The sequence below is a fragment of the Anopheles gambiae genome, chromosome 3 (assembly GCF_943734735.2).
Source record: "Anopheles gambiae chromosome 3, idAnoGambNW_F1_1, whole genome shotgun sequence".
In the NCBI taxonomy this organism is placed as follows: domain Eukaryota; kingdom Metazoa; phylum Arthropoda; class Insecta; order Diptera; family Culicidae; genus Anopheles; species Anopheles gambiae.
Window position 1 is genome coordinate 6,416,244 of NC_064602.1, and position 17,999 is coordinate 6,434,242.

Genomic DNA, 17,999 nt, shown 5'->3' on the forward strand with positions numbered 1-17,999 from the left:
TTGCCTCTCGTGTATATGACACTTCAGCGCTCGGCTGTGTGTTGCTTTGACCAGTTTTGACAGCATCACCCCGCTCGGAGCAGCAAAAAACGGCAAAGGAGGTCCTCTCCCACACGGAGGGTGGTTGTTGTAGATTTTTGCCTTGAAGAAATGGGTCGTTTTCTTTGAGTCGAAATCAATCGCTACCTAAGGACACATTTCGGCAGCGTCTCTCGCGCTGGAACGGAAGCCGTAAACCAGCAACAACAATGTTTACATATCAGTGCAATCAAGTGCATACCGTTGTGTGTTGAATTTCCACCCACTCCCACCACGGGGCCGGACGGAAGTGGGAACGGAAGGGCAGGTCGGTCCCCGAGGGAGCGCAAAACGACGTACAAGAGGATTGTGTTGTTTTAGGTGGAAAAATTAGTGTCAGCAGAAAGATTGGTGTGTTTGTGCGTGTGGGTGTGCGTTTGTTTAGTCCAAACATTGGCGAAGCAAACGGGGTGGATGTTTGTTTATACGGCCGCTACCAATAGCTAATAGTTACCAAGAATTTGATAAGAACTTACACGCTCCTCGGTGCTTCCATGTGTATTCCACACTATCAACCCCTCCCCCCGCCGTATTCAAAGATGGGCCGTAGCAGCAAATCTGCGCTGCAGTTGTGCCAGTGTTAGCGACGGAATGTGTGTCTGCTGTCCCAGATCATAGATATCCCACCGAGTGACTGGCAGCGCAAGAGGGGCGGCACATTGTGGCACGGGTTTGTCGATATCCCGAATGAACTATTTATTGTAGAAAATTGTTAGACAAAACCCTTGTCGTCATGTTCGGGAAAAGCTCCAACAGGAGGAGCAGGTTCGGCAGGAGGCAGTAAAACATTTCCGCCAGCAACTGTAGTGGCAGCGCGCGCCACCTTTGATGAAATTAATTATTTGTCTACGCAACAGCACAGGCAACAAGCAGTGCAGCGTCACGAAAGCTTCTTCCCATGCGGAGACGCCGGATGCTGTAGGCGGCGGGTGGAGAAGGTCGTAATTAGTCACGACGACTTGCACCTTCCCGATGGAGATGAGCCACTTACTGTCACCGCGAACCACCTGCACCGCCACACACGGTAGAAAACGTCCCACTACTATCGGCCCTACGATACACGATGATGCATCGCCACCACGACCACGGCGATCAAAGCAGGCGCACCAATGGAGAAGCAAACGGAAGCGAATAGAGCAGGAGGCGAGGACAGCGAAGACGACAAAAACAATGGGTCATCAGCGGGTCGGGCGAAAAATGCACACGATGGTGTGGCTGGTGGTGCTGGTGCAGCTGCTACTGCCGTACGTGCACGTCGGGCTAACGCTGGCCAAACTGCAAACGGCAAGACAATCGTGCGACAAAACGCGTCGAATATTCACCCAATCGTATGGGGAGATCAGCGACGGTCCGGCCGGTTCTAATTACACGCAGGTAAGAGGGTGGAGAGCAAGCTATTAGAGCGCTTTTTGATCGTTATCTAATGATTTTTGGTGTGTTTCCCCCCCCCCCCCCCCCCAGGACTCTCACTGCGAGTGGTTGATAAGGGCGCAAAATGATAGTCAATTTATAACGCTCAAATTCCGCAGCATGGGCACCGAGTGCTCGTACGATTACATCTTCATCTACGATGGCGACTCGTTCCGGTCCCCGCTGCTGGGTAGCTTTAGTGGCAACACGGAACCGCAGCACGTGATCGCTAGCTCGGGCAGTGTAAGTATTGGTTTTGTTTCTCCGTCGCATAATTGGCTGTTTCACTCGTCGTCATAACACTCTCTTTCTGATCCCCCTCTCCAATAGATGCTAATTTTACTGTACAGCGACACAAACTACGTGCTGGAGGGCTTTCGGGCAGAGTTTTCCGTTACCAACTGTCCAAACAATTGTACCGGGAATGGGCGATGCGTGGACCATGTGTGCGTATGCGATCGAGGTTGGATTGGAAGCGATTGCAGCCTAGATGCGTGTCCCGATCGGTGTGGAGTGGGCGAAAGCCGGGGGACCTGTGCCGGTGATCGTTGTGAATGTTCGAAGGTAAGGATTTTGCATTCAAATTACACCTGTACCTTATGAATTTACAACGAAAACTCGTCCTTTTTCTGCTTTGTAGGATTACCTGGGACAGTCGTGTGGACTACATCGCACAAATCCTGCCCCAAAAGAGTGGCATTGGCTTTCCAACTCCAAAAATGGATTGCCGCCAAGGGCGGCACATACCGCCATTTACTACGAACCGGCCGACGCACTGTACGTGTTCGGAGGATACAATCTGAACGAGGTGTTTGACAGCATGTACGTGTTTCGGTTCGAGCGCAACCAGTGGGAGGATGAGTGGGGTATTCGGGTGGACCATAACCACACCGAACCGTCGTCCGAGGAGGAAAAGCTGCTCCGCCGGGCACAGTTCCTGGAGGAGGAATCAGAACGCCTTTCCCGGGAGCCAAACTTCCTGAGCAATGTTATCTACACACTGTCGGACAACCGGACGGGAATTGGGTACGGTGAAGGACTCTCGAATGGATCGCGCCCGACAGGCCGGTACGGCCATGCAGCGGCCGCCGTCACCGATGGGTTCGTAGTTTTCGGTGGAAAGCTTGCCAGCGGTGAGCTCGCCAACGACCTATGGCTGTACAACGTGTCCCACAACGGGGGCAGTTGGTTCGAGCGGGCAACGGACTCCTCGATACGGCCGCCAGCCCTTACCCGCCACACGCTAACTCTTGCCGGAGAGTTTCTGTACGTGTTTGGCGGTGCGATGGAGGACGGTGAATTCTCGTCCAAGCTGTTCCGGATACGGCTCGTGCCGGACGCACCGGAGGAGGACGCATGGGAAGAGGTGATACCGCGCGGTGGCAAATCGCTCGACGTGCGGATGGTGGCGCACACGACATCCTACCAGCGCGCAACGCACTCGCTCATCGTGTACGGTGGACTGGTGGCGAATGTGGCCCGCTTTTCGCGCCTTTCCGAGCGAATGTTTGCGTTTCAGCTGGACCACATGCACTGGGCGGAGCTGCAGTACCCGCGGACCGCACTGCACGATGGGTATGCACCGCGAGAGCGGGCGTTCCACACGACGAACATAATTGGCAACTATCTGCTCGTGTTCGGCGGGTACTCGCACAAGCACAACAAGGAGGAAATATGCTACGATAACCAGATGTATCTGTACCATCTTGGATGTCACAGTTGGATCAATCCGGAAGTGCTGGGGCCCGGTCCGGGGAGTAAGTTCCGGTATCCGAAGAAGCAGGGAGTGTTTGCGCATGCTGCAGCGGTGCGACGAGGCAACACGCTGCTCGTCGTCGGTGGTTACCATGGCAATGTGAATGGGGATCTGCTTGCGTACACGCTGCCGTTGATGCTGGTGGTGCACGATGATGTGGCGTTTGCACCGGAAGCGGCCTGCCCACGGCACACATCGTTCAACGAGTGTCTGGCAGATCTGGAGTGTGGCTGGTGCTCGGCGGACAGTGTATGCTATGGCAGGACGATTGGCGCGAACTGTACCACCAATCTGCAGACAACGCGCTGCAAGGGCATCTGTTCGGTGTTGGGCGATTGTCACTCGTGTCTGGTGCACGGTACGTCCACGCTGGATGAGGGTGGCGAACGGGTACGGAAAGGTGGACAGCATCTGCTGCACATGCAGTCGATTGCGCACAAGCTTGGACTCGATCGGTGCACCTGGTGCGTGCAGAACGCTCGCTGCCATCACAAGGACGACAATTACGGCGTGTGCGGGGAGGACACACCGTCCCAGAAGCCGGGCTGGTGGGGCTCCAAAGGCACGGAGGTGACAAAGCCGAGCGAGTGCACATCGCAGGACAAGCGGCCGGGACTGACCTTTCTGAAGTATCTCCATCCGATGAACGTGTCCATGCCGGATGCGGTGATGATCGTGAACGCGACCATGGCCGATTTTACCTCCCCACCCACAAACACACCGACGGAACAGCAGCTCGGTGGGCAGGTGGTGGCCCGACTGCTTGGCTTCATTCGCTTTCCCCCGATGACGGATCAATCGATGGCGCTGCTCCAAGCGTGTGTTAGTCATGCGGATGCGGTTCTACGCACGGTACAGGTGTTGTCACAGACACGCCGCAAAGCGGATCACTCTGCCAATGCACCCCTCACGACGCTTGCGCTGGATACGATGGTGTCGACGAACATCACCGCAAACGAAAGCGTTTGCGGCATGGTGAAGTGGACGGATCGGGCCAACATACTGGTCGACTTTCAGGCCCAGCGAAACAGCCGGACGGCGGGCGGGTATTACGGTGGATCGGGCGCACATCATCATCACCACCACGGCCATCATCCGGATTTGAGCAAGATGAGTCTGCAGCACTTCTACGGCGGTGTGTTGCAAGCGTTCACGTTCGAATTTCTCGAACCGTACGCCAACGGGACGGCGTGTGGAGCGTACAGCAACTGTCTGGAGTGTCTGTCCGACTCGTCGTGCGGTTGGTGTGAGCTTACGGGCAGCTGCTTGTCGCGCAAGGCGAACGAATCGGAATCCTGCCGGCGGGGCTTGAACTGGCGCTATCTAACGATCCAGCCGGCACACTGCTCGAACTGCTCGAACTTTGTGTCCTGCGAGCAGTGTATTGGACACTCGGGCAATCAGTGCGAATGGTGGACGGAGGATGCGACCTGTGCGCGGAAGGGACGGTCGGAGGCGGCCGTACGAACGCTTGACCAGTGTCCCGTGCCGTGCTACCTGCGGACGGATTGTTCCTCCTGTCTGAACGATCGTGGCCGGTGCGTGTGGTGTGAAGCGACGAGTCAGTGTTTCTCCTTCTCGGTGTACACGAGCGAGTATCAGTTCGGGATGTGCCGGGAGTGGCTGGATCAAACGCTTCCGCTCGGTGGACCGCCGACAGTAGAGCAGGACGGGACGAGTGTACCGATGGTGCAGCAGTGCAAGTCGTGCGCGAGCTACCAGAACTGTTCGTACTGTTTGCGCTCGCTTAGCTGTGGCTGGTGCTACGACACGGACAATCCGATCAACGGTGTGTGCATGCAGGGTGACTTTAACCGGTCGGCGCAGGGGATGTGCGAAAGGGGACAGCTGCTGTTGCTGGGGGCGACGAACGCAACGGAGGAGCAACCGGTACGAACTAGCTGGGCGTACGCCCAGTGTCCGGATGTGGATGAGTGTGAGCTGCGACTGCACGACTGCCACGAGCAGGCGGAGTGTAGCAACACGCACGGCTCGTACAGCTGCAAGTGCCGGAAAGGGTTCGTCGGCGATGGTGTGCGCTACTGCCGGCAGACCTGTTACGAAACGTGCGTCCATGGCCATTGCTCGGGCGCGCCCGACTTTCGGTGTGTGTGCGATCTCGGCTGGACCGGTGTCGGGTGCAGTGTGAACTGTGCGTGCAACAATCACTCCACCTGTCTGCAGGGCGTGGGACGGTGCGATCGATGCCTGAACTGGACGGAGGGAGAGTTCTGCGAGCGGTGCAGCCCGGGCAGCTTTGGCAATGCGACGACGGAGGCTGGCTGCCAGCGGTGTGACTGCAACGGGCACGGGAATGTGGCGCTCGGCATCTGTGACGCGAAGACGGGCGAGTGCTACTGTCAGGATTACACCGAGGGTTTGCGGTGCGAGATGTGCAATCGGAACTTTTACGGCGATCCGAAGGACGGTGGGCAGTGCTACCATCAGTGTGCGTCGCGTGGCGTACTGACGCAGGTCGGTACGCAGGGACTGGGCTCGTTTCAGTCGTACCGGTCGAGCTGGAGTGGGCAGGAAACGCGCGAATGTCTCTGGATCGTGAGTCCACAGGGGCGTGGTGGTGGTGGTGGAGCAGCAGCAGGAGGAGCGGGAGGAACCAGCGCTCTGTCGACCGAGCTGCGCAACGCGATTATACAGATCGAGATCGAACCGGAGCGCATGAACGTGACGTGCGGAGAGAATGCGGTGTACGTGTACGACGGACTGCCCGATTTGACGGGTGTCGCGCAGCAGAAGCAGCTGATTGCGGTGTTTTGCAGCGAGGACCGTGGCTCGTGGATCGCCGAAGCACGCTCCGGCCATTTGACCGTCCACTTTAAGAAGGGTCCCTCGCCGGAGCAGGGCTTCAATGCGATCTACTCCGTGCTGAGCTGTGCCGCGGCGAGCTGTCAGCGGCCGTACCTCTGCTCGGACGATGGGCGGTGCGTGTGTCCGAAGGGGTTCACCGGGCCGCGCTGCATGATGCGCATCTGTCCGTCGGATTGTAATGAGGAGAGCAAGCGCGGCACGTGTGACAATGGGTACGGGCGGTGTATCTGTGCGCCCGGGTACGGTGGGGACGATTGCTCGCTCGCCGTGAGGCCGTCGAGCGTTGTGTTTACGGAGCTGTTCAACTCGTACCTGGTGTCGGATAGCTTTGAGCATTTGCGCAAGACGCTGCCAAGGTTCGGCCACTCGCTGGTTGCCGATCGGCGGGGATCGTTGTGGATGTTTGGCGGATACTCGCTATCGCACGGACCGCTGAACGACATTCGTCAGTTTGATACGAAGAACAACACCTGGATGCAGGTAAGGATTAGTTTGCTCTTTTTTTTGGGTCCAATTAGTATAATAATAAATTTCTTCTCCTTTTTTAGGTTACCGTTGACTCTAGTCCAGAAGATCGCATGCCACAGGGTCGCTACTACCACGCGGCGGATATCATTGGTAGTCGACAGGCGATCTACGTGTACGGCGGACTATCCCGCAACGGCACCCTGGATGACCTGTGGCAGTTTGCCCTCCAGACACAGCGCTGGAGCTTAGTAGTGCCACAGAACGCAACACGCCCTCCAGCACTTGCCGGGCACACCCTAACGGCGGTTGGACGCGAAGAACTACTTTTGCTGATCGGTGGCTACTCCATCAGCGAACGTGGCGGCGGTCTGCAAAGCTCTGTGTGGTTGTTTAACGTTGCAACTGGCACCTGGTCCATTGTGACCACGCACGGCTCTTCGCCACGCGGAATCTACGGCCATACGGCCGTCTATCATGCGCAAAGCTCAGCCGTGTACGTGTACGGCGGCGTACGCATCGGCGACAGTGGCAATCTCGCCGTCTCGAAGCGGCTGTACGCGTTCAGCATTCCTACGCGCCGCTGGACGGAGCTACCGTCCTTCATCCATCACGGACCGGACTACGTGCCGCCGGCCCGCTATCTCCATTCCGCGGTAGCAACCGAACACTACATGCTGGTGTTTGGTGGACGTGTCGCGGGCAACGGTACGGTATCGCTAGCCCGCGAGGAGGTGATGGTGGCGTACGTGTACCGCTGCAATCAGTGGATCCGGCTGGCGAAGGATGCGGAAAAGGTGGGCGGCAGCTACGGACATACGTACGCGCAAGCGATGGCACAGGACCCGGACGGTGGCTCGATTTATGTAGTGGCCGGCTGGGACGGAAGCAACCACTGCCGGGTGACGCGCATCGATCTGCCGGCGGACATGTGTGAGCTGTGGAGCGGCTCGAAGTACTTCTGCCGGCAGTACTCGGGCTGCAGCTTCTGCTCGGTGAAGGGCATGCCGGGCGAGCCGGCATCACACTGCTACTCGGCCGGTGGATCGTACCATGCCTGCGAGGGGTACAATGGGACGATCTCGTTCAACAGTGGAACGTCGTGCGACAGCGAGTGGATTGGTCGGCGGACGTGTGCGTCGTTCATTACCTGCTCGTCGTGTTTGGCCACGTACCCGTGGCACGGTGAGCAGGAGTCACCATGCAAGTGGTGCCCGGACTGTCATCCAACGTTTAGCTGCGTGGACCGGACGGCTGACTGTGGCATGTACAATGGGTGCATCGCCAACCAGACGGCCATTCTGCAGGACGAGTGTCCGGTGGGGACGGCTGGTGGACGCTCCTGCTTGGCGGATGATTGCGAGGCGTGTCTTGCGCTGTCGGGCTGTAGCTGGGAAAGGGAGGAGCAAGGAGGAGCAGCAGCCCGGTACCGCTGTCAGGAGCGGCAGGATGAAACGGAACCTCGAAACGACACAAAGGTCGAGCGTTGTCCGCTGCCGTGCAATGCGTTCCGGAACTGCAGCACGTGCGTGAAGCACGACAGCCGCTCGTCCGAGTGTCTGTGGTCGACGCAGCTGAACGAGTGCATTTCCCAAACGTTCCAGCCGCTGTACTGCTCGGGCGGCATCTGCGGGCTGGTGGTGAGCCCGAACGATCCGCAACACTGTCCGGAACCGTGCGCCAGCTTTACGCAGTGTTCGAGCTGCCTGCGCCACGCGTACTGTGGCTGGTGCTCGCGCAACGGCACGGACGGGGACGGCGTCTGTACGGAGGGGTCGGTCGATGGGCCGGCCAACCATCCGGCCGGTGCGACCTGTGCGGCCATCTATCAAACGCGCAGCAAAGCGCCCGCCAACACGACGGAACCGTTCGGGTGGAACTACTTCAAGTGCCCGCCGGAGAACGAGTGCGCCAACGGGCATCACAATTGCAATGCCAAGTCGCAGCGCTGCGTCGACCATCTGCACGGGTACGAGTGTGTCTGTGCGCCGGGGTACAATTCGTCGAGCCTCGCAGGCGGTGGCGGTGGCAGTGGTGGCGTGTGTGTGCCCGTTTGCAGTCAGGGTTGTGTGCGGGGCACCTGCACCGAACCGGACGTGTGCAGGTGTGACTTTGGGTATGTCGGAGCGAACTGCAGCATACAGTGCCAGTGCAACGGGCACTCGAACTGTTCCGGCGCGGACCAGCTGGATCGTTGCGGCCAGTGCCACAACAACACGATGGGTGCGCAGTGCGACAAATGTCTCCCGTTTTACGTCGGCGATCCGCGCAACGGTGGCACGTGCGTGCCGTGCGTGCAGTACTGCAACGGGCAGACGGATCTGTGCATTGCGCGCGAACAGGAAGCGACCATGCGCAACATGTCCCGGCAGGAGCTGAAGCGCCTGGTGACGGAGGGCCCGATGACGGACGCGATTTGTCTCGGGTGTGGCAACTACACCGACGGCGATCAGTGCGAGACGTGTGTGCCCGGGTACTTCCGCAAGTCGGCCACGCCCGGGAAGGCTTGCTCGCCCTGTGAGTGTAACGGGCACGGGGACATGTGCGATCCGATGACGGGCGAAAAGTGTAACTGCGGCAACAACACGGAGAGCGATAACACGTGCTCGTCGAAGGGCAAGAACCACGCGTTCAACTGCTGGTCGCTGCAGTGCACCAAGTGTCGCGATTCGTACTCGGGCCATCCGAACAATGGGCATCAGTGCTACAAGCATATCACGGTCGAGTCGCGCATGTGTTTCGACGCGAAAACGATCGGTAAGCGAAGTGAACGAGGGGTCAAAAGAAAATTGGCGATGTTTAATGAACGTTTTTTTCCCCTTTCCAGACGAGTGCAAAATCAAACCGCAACCGCTGAAGCCGGGCCAGACGGTATTTTTCGTGATCCAGCCGCGCTACATGAACGTCGACATTCGCTTCATCGTGGACGTGACGCAGGGTGAGCTGGATTTCTACATGAGCCCCACGGACGAGTCGTTCATTGTGCACACCAACACCAGCACCGGCGATCACGACATCCTGCTCGACAGCCGGTACGTTTCGTTCCCGCAGCGCGTCGCCGGCCCGACGCTGTGGTCGCCCCTGTCATCCTCCACCTCGCAGCCGGACGAGATGTATCCGCTGAACATAAAATACTCGGAAGAGCCGCTGGCGGGCGATAAAAGCTCGCCCGTGTGCGGTGGGCTGCTGAACGAGGGCTTCCACGTGACGGACCGGACGGCGCACGATCTCATCACGTACGTTACGCTGCGCCAGTGCAAATCCATACTGCGCGTGTTTGGCCTTAAGAACCGGCTGGTCGTGACGCTGCCCCACACGGTGCACGCACTCGGCCAGACCAAGTTCTACATCGCGCTGCGGGCCCGGCCCGGCTCGACCGCCAGCTACGGGCTGGTGTTCTTCCGCCAAGACCAGCTGCACATCCATCTGTTTGTGTTCTTTTCCGTGTTTTTCTCGTGCTTCTTCCTGTTTCTGGCGATCTGTGTGCTGGCGTGGAAAGCGAAACAGGCCGCCGATATGCGCCGGGCTCGTCGGCGCCAGGTGGTCGAGATGCTGCACATGGCCAAGCGTCCGTTCGGTCGGGTGAACCTATCGCTCGAATGCCCGTCGGAGGGTGGCGGCACTACACCGGCACCGCAGCGAAGGCGTGGCCGATCGTCGAAACATTCCACCGGAGGCAGTGCAGGGAGTAGTGCGACCGTAGCACACGCCCACCATCACCATCACCATCATCACCATCATCACCATCAGCAGCAGCATCATCAGCAACAGCACCAACATCAGCAAGACGTTGGGCCGATAGCGCTGGAACCGACGGCGGATAATTATGCCGCCGTCGGGACCGTGTTTGTGCGCCTGCCCGGCAAACAAAAGGCCCAGATTACGCTAGCACTCGCCTCGGCGTTGATCGTGATGGGGGGTCGCTCATCGTCCGGTGGCAGCTATCCGTCCCATGAGCGAGCGGCCGGTGGCCGGCACCATCGACGCCGCAGCTCACCCGGCGGGGGAAGCGTGTGCCAAGCATCGCCACGTCACCATCCCCTGCACTACTACAATCATCATCAGCAGCAGCAGCAGCAGCACCAGGCGCAACAGCATCTCCGAACGGAACCGGTCGATGTGGTGGGCCCGCTGGCGGAACGGCAACCCTTTATCGAGGTGCACCACGAGCAGGTGCCGATGCAACCGCTCGCACAGCAGAACCGCGAGCGGCAGTAAACGAAATGAATGGAGGAAGGAATCTGAAAGCTCTCAATTAGTGGAACACCGCGACCAAGCGACCAAACTCTCGGGTACCGAAAGGGAAGACCTCTTTTGGGCAGAGTGATTGAGAGTTAAATAGCAAATTCTTTGTTATATTTTGTTCCTTTGTTTCTCGGGGGGGTTTTTTCCCCCCGACTCAATCGGGGTAGCAAATTCGGGAATTCGGGGAGGGGAGCGTTTGCACAGGTATTATTAGCTTCATTTTCTTATTGGATTTGCTTAGTAGTCAAGGAAATGATTCGCATGCTTTATGTCCGCCGCAGATTAGTCCAATTAGATTCTGCTTTTCATCCCACCTTCACCAATGTACGTCGTGATCGTGTCTCGAAGGTTCTGTTGGTCTGTTTAAGAGTTTAAGGTAGGGAAGAAGGTATTACGTTACGATTGCTTTTTGTGTTTGCTTGCTTGCTTTTGCTGCCCCCGGTGCACAAAGCGACCAGCGTATGATACGTAGATCAATGAGTTTTGTTTTTTTTAATGATTGTTCTATGTTTTTCTGTTCAGTAATCTCACTGCAAACGCAACAGCACAACTCACCTTTTCACGTGATTTATACGGAGGGTTTAAAATCTTTTTTTTTTAGCTTAAACTTAATTCTATTTACAATGTTTCATTAATGCTAATAAGATTGTAGGTGTGAATTAGTGAATTTGCCGTGACTGTGGCAAGACTCTTGAGCTGATCTCGTGTGGGGGTATCTTGTAAGCCAAACTTGCAAACTGCAACTGCTGCAAGTGGGAGTAGGGTGGGAGGGGTTCGATTTTCGAAAAGACATGCATCTATTGCGTCCTTTGCAGCAAGCCATTTCGAATGATTTTCACGTGTTTGTGTGTGTGTGTGAGTGTAATGTGTGTTTGTATATGTGTGAATGTTGCGTGTGTGTGTGTGTGTGATTCAGCAGCGCAAACGGGAAGGGAATGAGAACGAGTGCAATAGAGAAGATACTTAACAGCTTTAGGTTAATTGCAATCCGTTTTAGGGGCAGTGTATTATCATTAAATAAGCGAAATAGCGAAACATATTAAGCGCAGTACTACTACTACTGAATACTAAATAACTAAATACTAACACTACTACTACTAGTACTACTACGACTACAGTCCTAAGCCACCGTAACCAAAACGTGATACCGAATGTTTACCAGAATCGAGGAGATCGATCTACATATTCACACTCCCATGTGGCCATGTATGTGGGCTGCTGTCCTACCGTTGGGGGGGGAGGTGAATCATGATCTCGAAGCACAGCACACTCGCAAGTATTTGTTAAAAACAAGCATTGTGTTTTGTTTTGTTTGTTTATTTTGCCTGCAGCCACTGCAGCACACTACACTAACACTACACGTTTGTTAACTATGTAGACACAGAAACACATTGAAAATGCAGCTTACCGATCTTTTTTACTACTACCACGCCGCACAGCTAATGTGCTGAAAGTTTTACCAGTTTGCGCGAACGATGTACTCTCTTGGTTGGAGTGTGTTTGTGTTAGTTTTTAATAGTTTTTTCTATTGCAGTACAACAATTCTGCCCTGCCAGTCCAGTGTGTGATTTTGTGTGATTGTGTGTGTATGTTTGTATGGCCAGGTGCTCATCAACCCGATCAACCCAAGAGAGAGTTAGAAAGCCAGATGTATCAAAAAAGAATAGAGTAGAGATACGCGAATAGAGTTTAGTACATTTGGCGACAACTACAACAAAAAAACTGAACAAAAGCACTTAAGAAAGCCTCTTCCCCCTTCCCCTTCCCCCCCAAAAGTGTGGTATACCTCCCCTTTAGTGAACAAACGTTGTAGATATTAGTGTGAAGTAAGAAGCCCAATAATGAAATGTAAGAGGGGAAAACAAAAACCAAAACGTTGAACAATCGCCCAGCATCATGAGCAAAAGGGGAAACAAATCCTTTTTCGGGTCCGTTTTTTGTAGGACAAACGGAACACACAGACCCCGTACATCCGTCGACAACAAGCGGCACAGCATAAATTCCTGTATGCTGCTGCTGCTGCCTGCTACTAAGCATTTTGTATATGATCGCGAACGGGAACGCAAACAAACATCTAAGCAAACAGTGTGTAGACCTAAATAAAGTGAAAAATTAACATCCAAAAGGTGTTGGTAGACGCGGGTTGCTGACAAAACATCCGATCCGAAGCAATCCATGGCTTTGAAAACGCGTGCTCCCCCCTTCGTGCCGTGCACGTAGCAGGCATTGCCAGCAATATCGAATGTTCAAAACGGTTCAGTGCTCGGAACGGTTCGACGCAACATCCCTCTTTGGCCAACACGTGTGCTAGCAAGCAGCCAAATTCTTTCTTTGAATTCTTCCTACAATCCCGTTGTGTGTCGTTGAAACAATGAGTGCGCGACCTTCGACGGCCTCGTTTGCGCAGCAGCAGGCGACCGACATGCTGGCAGCGATCATCGCCCAACTGCCGGCCGTGCCGAGCGGTGAGCTCGATGATGACGCGGCCGGACCGCCGTCCACCCGTACCGCCAACCACCCGTCGGCCTCGGTCGCCGCCATCCAGCAGTCGAAGCGGCTGGCCAAGCTGAAGCAGAAGCTCGACCGGCAGAACAACTTTATGGTGGAGCTGAAGCGCAAGATTCGCGAAAAGGAGGCGATGAAACCGAAGGCCGACTGCGATCGGGAGGAGCTGGCGTTTCTGCGCAATCGGCTGAAGAAGGAGGCGGAGCTGCAGCACAAGCTGCTGGCGGATGTGATTGCGGAACAGCGCCAGGAAGGGGCCAACCAGTGGCAATCGATCCCGCTCTGCCCGGACAAGCTGGACGAGTACTGTGCGAATCCGTGGACGATCGGGTCGGTGCCGGTCGGTGAGGATAGGCGCTTTTCGATCGATTCCACCCTGTCGGCGCTCAGCTCGGACGAGCTGGTCGGGGGCGAGATGCCGGCTGGCTGTACCGATGCGAAGCTGGTGGAACGATTCGAGAAGGAGCTGATGAACCGCGACCGGGTGATTGAGATCCTGCAGGGCCGGCTCGATCGGCTGTCGGCGGATGTGCACAAGGTGCGGCGCGATAATGACACGATACTGGACCGGCATCCGAAGCCGGTCGCCCCGATTACGCCCCGCTTCTGTGAGACGGACATGATGCAGCGGTTGGAGTTTTATCGAACGAATACGGAAACGTTGGGCCAGAATCTGGAGGAGATGGAGAGGGCGCTGCACACCATCCAGCAGGAGCTGGGCCCGATGGGTCGGGAGTCGGAGTGTCCGGTGAAGGCTGCGGCCTGTGCCAAGCCATCGCATTCGGTGTGCGAGAAGAGTCCGGCAAGGAAGTCAATGTCGTACTCGCGACCTTCCGTAGCGCATGGGAGAGCTTCTACGTTTTGTGATATGAGCGAGAGCTGTCCGCTGCGTGAGTCTGTTGCGCCATCCACCACCTGTCCGATGCGTGAGTCTGTCGCACCGGCCGTATGTCCGAAGGATGGTGAAGCTCAGAAGCAGTACACGATGCTGCTGCAGGAGTACACCAAGAAGACGACCGAATGTCGGCAGCTTTGCGAGCGGTTGGCCAAAGCGCAGGCCGGCCCGGAAGACCCGACGCCCGAGGACACCGAGCGGGAGCTGCTGAAGAAGCGCTGCTCGGAGCTGCTGGACGAGCAGGACGAGTTCCGGGTGCTGATCCGCGAGCAAGCGACCCAGCTGGACGACTACCGCGCCCGGTACCTGGCCGCCCAGCAGCAGGTCGAGGAGCAGCGGCTGCAGATGAGCAAGCTGCAGGTGACGAACCGGCGCGTCGAGAAGCAGATCAACTTCGAGATCGAGCAGATTAAGCGCAAGTTCCAGGACAAGCTGCGCCACCTAACGCCCTATCCGCGGCTGCTAGAGGACGAGCAGGCGAAGGCGGAACAGTTGAAGCAATCGAACGAGACGCTGTTTGCCGAGCTGGAGCGTTCGCTGCGGCAGGTGAAGACGCTGGAAGATCGGCTCCATCAGGTGCACGTGGCGAAGGATACGGAGGTGAAGCAGGCGCTCCTGCAGTCACAAACCGATCTCGAGCAGACGCAGGAACGGTTGGACGTGATGGCGAAGGAGAAACAGCAGGTCGAAGAGGAAGCGATCCGCTGGCAGCGCGAGCTGGACGAGCTGCGCACCGAGAGTGCCAAAATCATTGAGCGGGCAAACCAGCGCGTGGAGAAGGAACGCGAAACGGCTCAGAAGCGGTACAGTCAGCTGGAAAGCGAGCTGGCCCAGTGTCGTGCTGAGGCATCGTTTACGATTGGAAACAGGGAGCAGGCCCTGCGGGAGATGCATTCCCAGATCAAGGTACTGTCGTCGAGCTTTGATGATGCGCAGCTGCAGATACGTTCGCTTCGCAATCAGTTGGCTTATCTGCAGAACGAGAAGTTGGTCTGTATGGCGTAAGGATGTGTTGTTTTTGGTGAAGAGTGGTTAGGTGATGGAGGTGACTATTCAAATTTGGAGCTGATTGGAATAAATTGGAGATAGGAAGGATCTACAAAATATTTTGGGATTTTTCGGAGTACTCCAAATTCAGTATCTACGCGTTATCTTTCACAGGTTCATTGGTCGTCAATCGCGTAATGAGTAATTCTACAACTCAGATCTTTGTTTTATATCTTCCAATAATGATTTTATTCCACTGACTTTGACTCGTTCCGGTTGTTGGCTTCCGTCCGTTGTCCCATTTACCCTCCACCCTACCCAAAACAGCGAACGTTTGCGCCCGACTTTACGAGTAAGAAAACGGGAAAACCCGGAACTGGAGTGGAGCAATTGTACAATAATAATTATTATTATTAGTACGTAAGTGTAAATAAAGAACCTAAGAAACGAATATGGTAGTAGTGTTGGTAGTAGTCCTTAAACTCAACTAGTGTTTAGCAAAGAGCGAGAGAAAGATAACTGGTAGCACTTGTAGTGGCGCAATACCTTGTTGTTCATTACATTTATACACATTTGTTCCTCCCTTTTTCTTGTCTCTTTTTGTTTTCTCCTCTCTTTGTTGCTTCTCTCTCTCTATCTCTTTCTCTTGTTCTGTTCTGTTCTGCTAGTCTTTCTGCTACTTTGCACTTTTCGTTTGTAATTTCAAACCACCATTTCTTCCTTGCTTCATTTTCATCTTATTCTTGTCTTCTCTCTAGCTTTTGTTTTCCTCTTTTTCCTCTCTATCACCCTGTGTTTCTCTGTGTAGTTCACTGTTTTCTACTTTCCCTTCTTTTGTTTTGTAATGCTCCTTACTGGTTAATCCGTTTTGTTTAGCCTTTTTTTTGTTGGTTCACATTTATTTTCCTGAAATTCCTTAAAAAGTTTCCGTTCTAGCGTGCCTACACGCTAGGCTCTGCGTTTAATTTGTTTGTTTTTTTTACAATTTGTGCTGGAACACACCGTAACACACACAGACACACACACATAAATATCAACGTTTTCTTCTTCTCTTTCTTCCCCTCCGCTCGCTGCCTTACTGTTGCTGGAGCAGCAAGTTTTCCAGCTCGTCGGCACTGCGCATTAGGAAGGCGGCCGACTCCCGGTAGCCGGTGACGAGCTGCTTCACCGCGGTAATCTCCGCACTGTTTAGCTTGTGGGCCAGTATCGGTCGCTTCATCGACAGATCGGTAGGGGCGGCTGCAATGATCAGTGAAAACAGCAATGAAAAAGAAAACACGCGGGGCATTAGCATGGTTCTGCACGGTGGGTAGCCTTGCGGGCTTTCGGGGGTTTGGCTTGGCCTACAGTCGCTCAGCTGACTCCACAACTCACCGGTGCCGGCAGCGGACATGGTCGTGTTGGTCGTGGCACCGCTGCTCGTGCTACTGCTGTTGTTGACCGAGTTCATAAAGTTCTGGTAGTGCTGGGAGCGGTTCGAGAAGCCGGTGTTGTAGTCGTGAAAGTTCGAGATGGTGGGTACGGTCGTCGGGATGGTGGGCGTCGAGCTGGCACTCGCACTGGGTATGTTGCTGTTTGCAGTGGAAGAGAAGAAGCAAGAGAAGCGCGTTAATCGTCTGTTGCTCCTTCCGATTGCATACATTTAGGCGGTTTTGCTTACAGCTTCATCTGGTTCATGTCCGGGGTCGGTGTGCTGGGAACGGGCGATATCTTCGGCACGCTCGTCATCGGTTCACTTTTGATCGTAGACACGGAGGTCGATTCCTGTTCGCGGTTCGCTAGGGTCTGGTACATGGTCGGCACTGCCGTCGGGGACTCGGCCGACGTCTGCAATGAGCGCGGCAGGGAAAGAAAAGAGCAAAACCAACACACCCCGAGATGCGTTGGACATGGGCGCCATTAGTATAGCCGTGGCTCGTTTGCTATGGTTTTGCGCGTGTGTGTGTGGGTGTGGGTGTCTGTGGTTGCCTAAAACGAATGGAAGGCGCCTAGGGAGAGCTGTTGCTAAACACTCCCGCCACTCCACACCCTTCCAGCAAGCAAGCAACAACAACAACAACGATGGATGGATGGACACGGTGCGCGCGCGATGCATTTGGAAGCGACCATTTTACCATAAAACTTACCGCCGCCGGTTGACTGACCGTCTGGCTGATCGGCTCCAGCCCGATGCGCATGCGCTTCGCATTGAGACTCTCGTTCTCGCACGCCACGGCCAGTATCTGTTCCGCCTGCACCGACGTGAGGTGGGCCGGCGTGGGGCGGGACTGGAAACATACAAGCATACCAAACCGATCATACCCTCCGCCAGCGGACGTGCTGCCACCCACCTCCTCGTCCGTGCCCGCCACGGGACTCACCGTGTTCTCCCAGCCCTCGCGCGTCTTCTTGTTCCGCCGGCACGACTTCAGGTAGGTGCGGATGCGCTTCCGGGCCCGCTCGGCAAACTCCGGGAACTGGCGCGTGCAGGAGTCGATAATCGCTTGTATCTTTTCCTTCGGCTGCTTCGAGATCGGTATGATACGGTCGAGGTTTTCGTCCACGAACAGCCGCACGAACATGTTGAACGCTTTCAGCCGCTCCGGATCGTTCACCGTCGCCTCGAGCCGATCCTCCGAGTCGTCCTCGGACAGATCGTCCTCGTCCTTCTGCTCGGACGAGTTCGTCTCGTCCTGCTGCTGTTCGATTGGGGACGATTGACGCTCACTTACCGGCAGTTGGTTGAAGCTCGTCTTGCCCGTCATCGCCAGCGCGTTCTGGTACTGCTGCCACAGGTTCGTCATCGTCGCCAGGTCCGGTCCTTCGCCTCCGTTTTGTGCTGTGGTGTGCAAA

The 17,999-nt window shown here is 55.7% G+C and overlaps 3 protein-coding genes across 6 annotated transcripts in view; 2 read left to right on the forward strand and 1 right to left on the reverse strand.

Moving 5' to 3' along the window:
• The first annotated feature begins 19 nt into the window (after positions 1 to 19).
• LOC1277785 (multiple epidermal growth factor-like domains protein 8) lies at positions 20 to 12,905 on the forward strand. Its single transcript, XM_061662497.1, has 6 exons — positions 20 to 1,452; positions 1,540 to 1,731; positions 1,819 to 2,052; positions 2,129 to 6,550; positions 6,619 to 9,292; positions 9,363 to 12,905. Exons 1-6 carry the CDS (start codon positions 1,051 to 1,053, stop codon positions 10,751 to 10,753), a joined length of 9,315 nt encoding a protein of 3,104 aa, XP_061518481.1. The 5' UTR covers positions 20 to 1,050; the 3' UTR covers positions 10,754 to 12,905.
• An 81-nt stretch (positions 12,906 to 12,986) lies between these two features.
• LOC5668337 (golgin subfamily A member 4) lies at positions 12,987 to 15,618 on the forward strand. The gene has a single exon (XM_061662506.1). It carries the CDS (start codon positions 13,152 to 13,154, stop codon positions 15,183 to 15,185), a length of 2,034 nt encoding a protein of 677 aa, XP_061518490.1. The 5' UTR covers positions 12,987 to 13,151; the 3' UTR covers positions 15,186 to 15,618.
• Positions 15,619 to 16,045: 427 nt separating this feature from the next.
• LOC1277782 (nucleolar protein 4-like) overlaps positions 16,046 to 17,999 on the reverse strand; it is a 54,027-nt gene continuing 52,073 nt past the window's right edge. For 3 of the 4 annotated variants that reach the window (XM_061662503.1, XM_061662502.1, XM_061662505.1), the window contains 5 exons: positions 17,528 to 17,985; positions 17,282 to 17,434; positions 16,828 to 16,994; positions 16,542 to 16,738; positions 16,046 to 16,406 (listed from right to left, as the gene is read on the reverse strand). In XM_061662503.1, coding sequence (XP_061518487.1) covers positions 16,243 to 16,406; positions 16,542 to 16,738; positions 16,828 to 16,994; positions 17,282 to 17,434; positions 17,528 to 17,985 — 1,139 coding nt within the window. In that variant the 3' untranslated portion in view covers positions 16,046 to 16,242. The remainder of the gene's footprint in view (positions 16,407 to 16,541; positions 16,739 to 16,827; positions 16,995 to 17,281; positions 17,435 to 17,527; positions 17,986 to 17,999) is intronic. The other variant, XM_061662504.1, reaches the window with a different exon arrangement.

Coding starts and splice junctions, on each gene's coding strand:
- LOC1277785 (XM_061662497.1), top strand. CDS start 1,051: ATGGAGATGAGCCACTTACTGTCACCGCGAACCACCTGCACCGCCACA. Junction 1,453..1,539: donor CCGGTTCTAATTACACGCAG/GTAAGAGGGTGG, acceptor CCCCCCCCCCAG/GACTCTCACTGCGAGTGGTT. Junction 6,551..6,618: donor AGAACAACACCTGGATGCAG/GTAAGGATTAGT, acceptor CTCCTTTTTTAG/GTTACCGTTGACTCTAGTCC.
- LOC5668337 (XM_061662506.1), top strand. CDS start 13,152: ATGAGTGCGCGACCTTCGACGGCCTCGTTTGCGCAGCAGCAGGCGACC.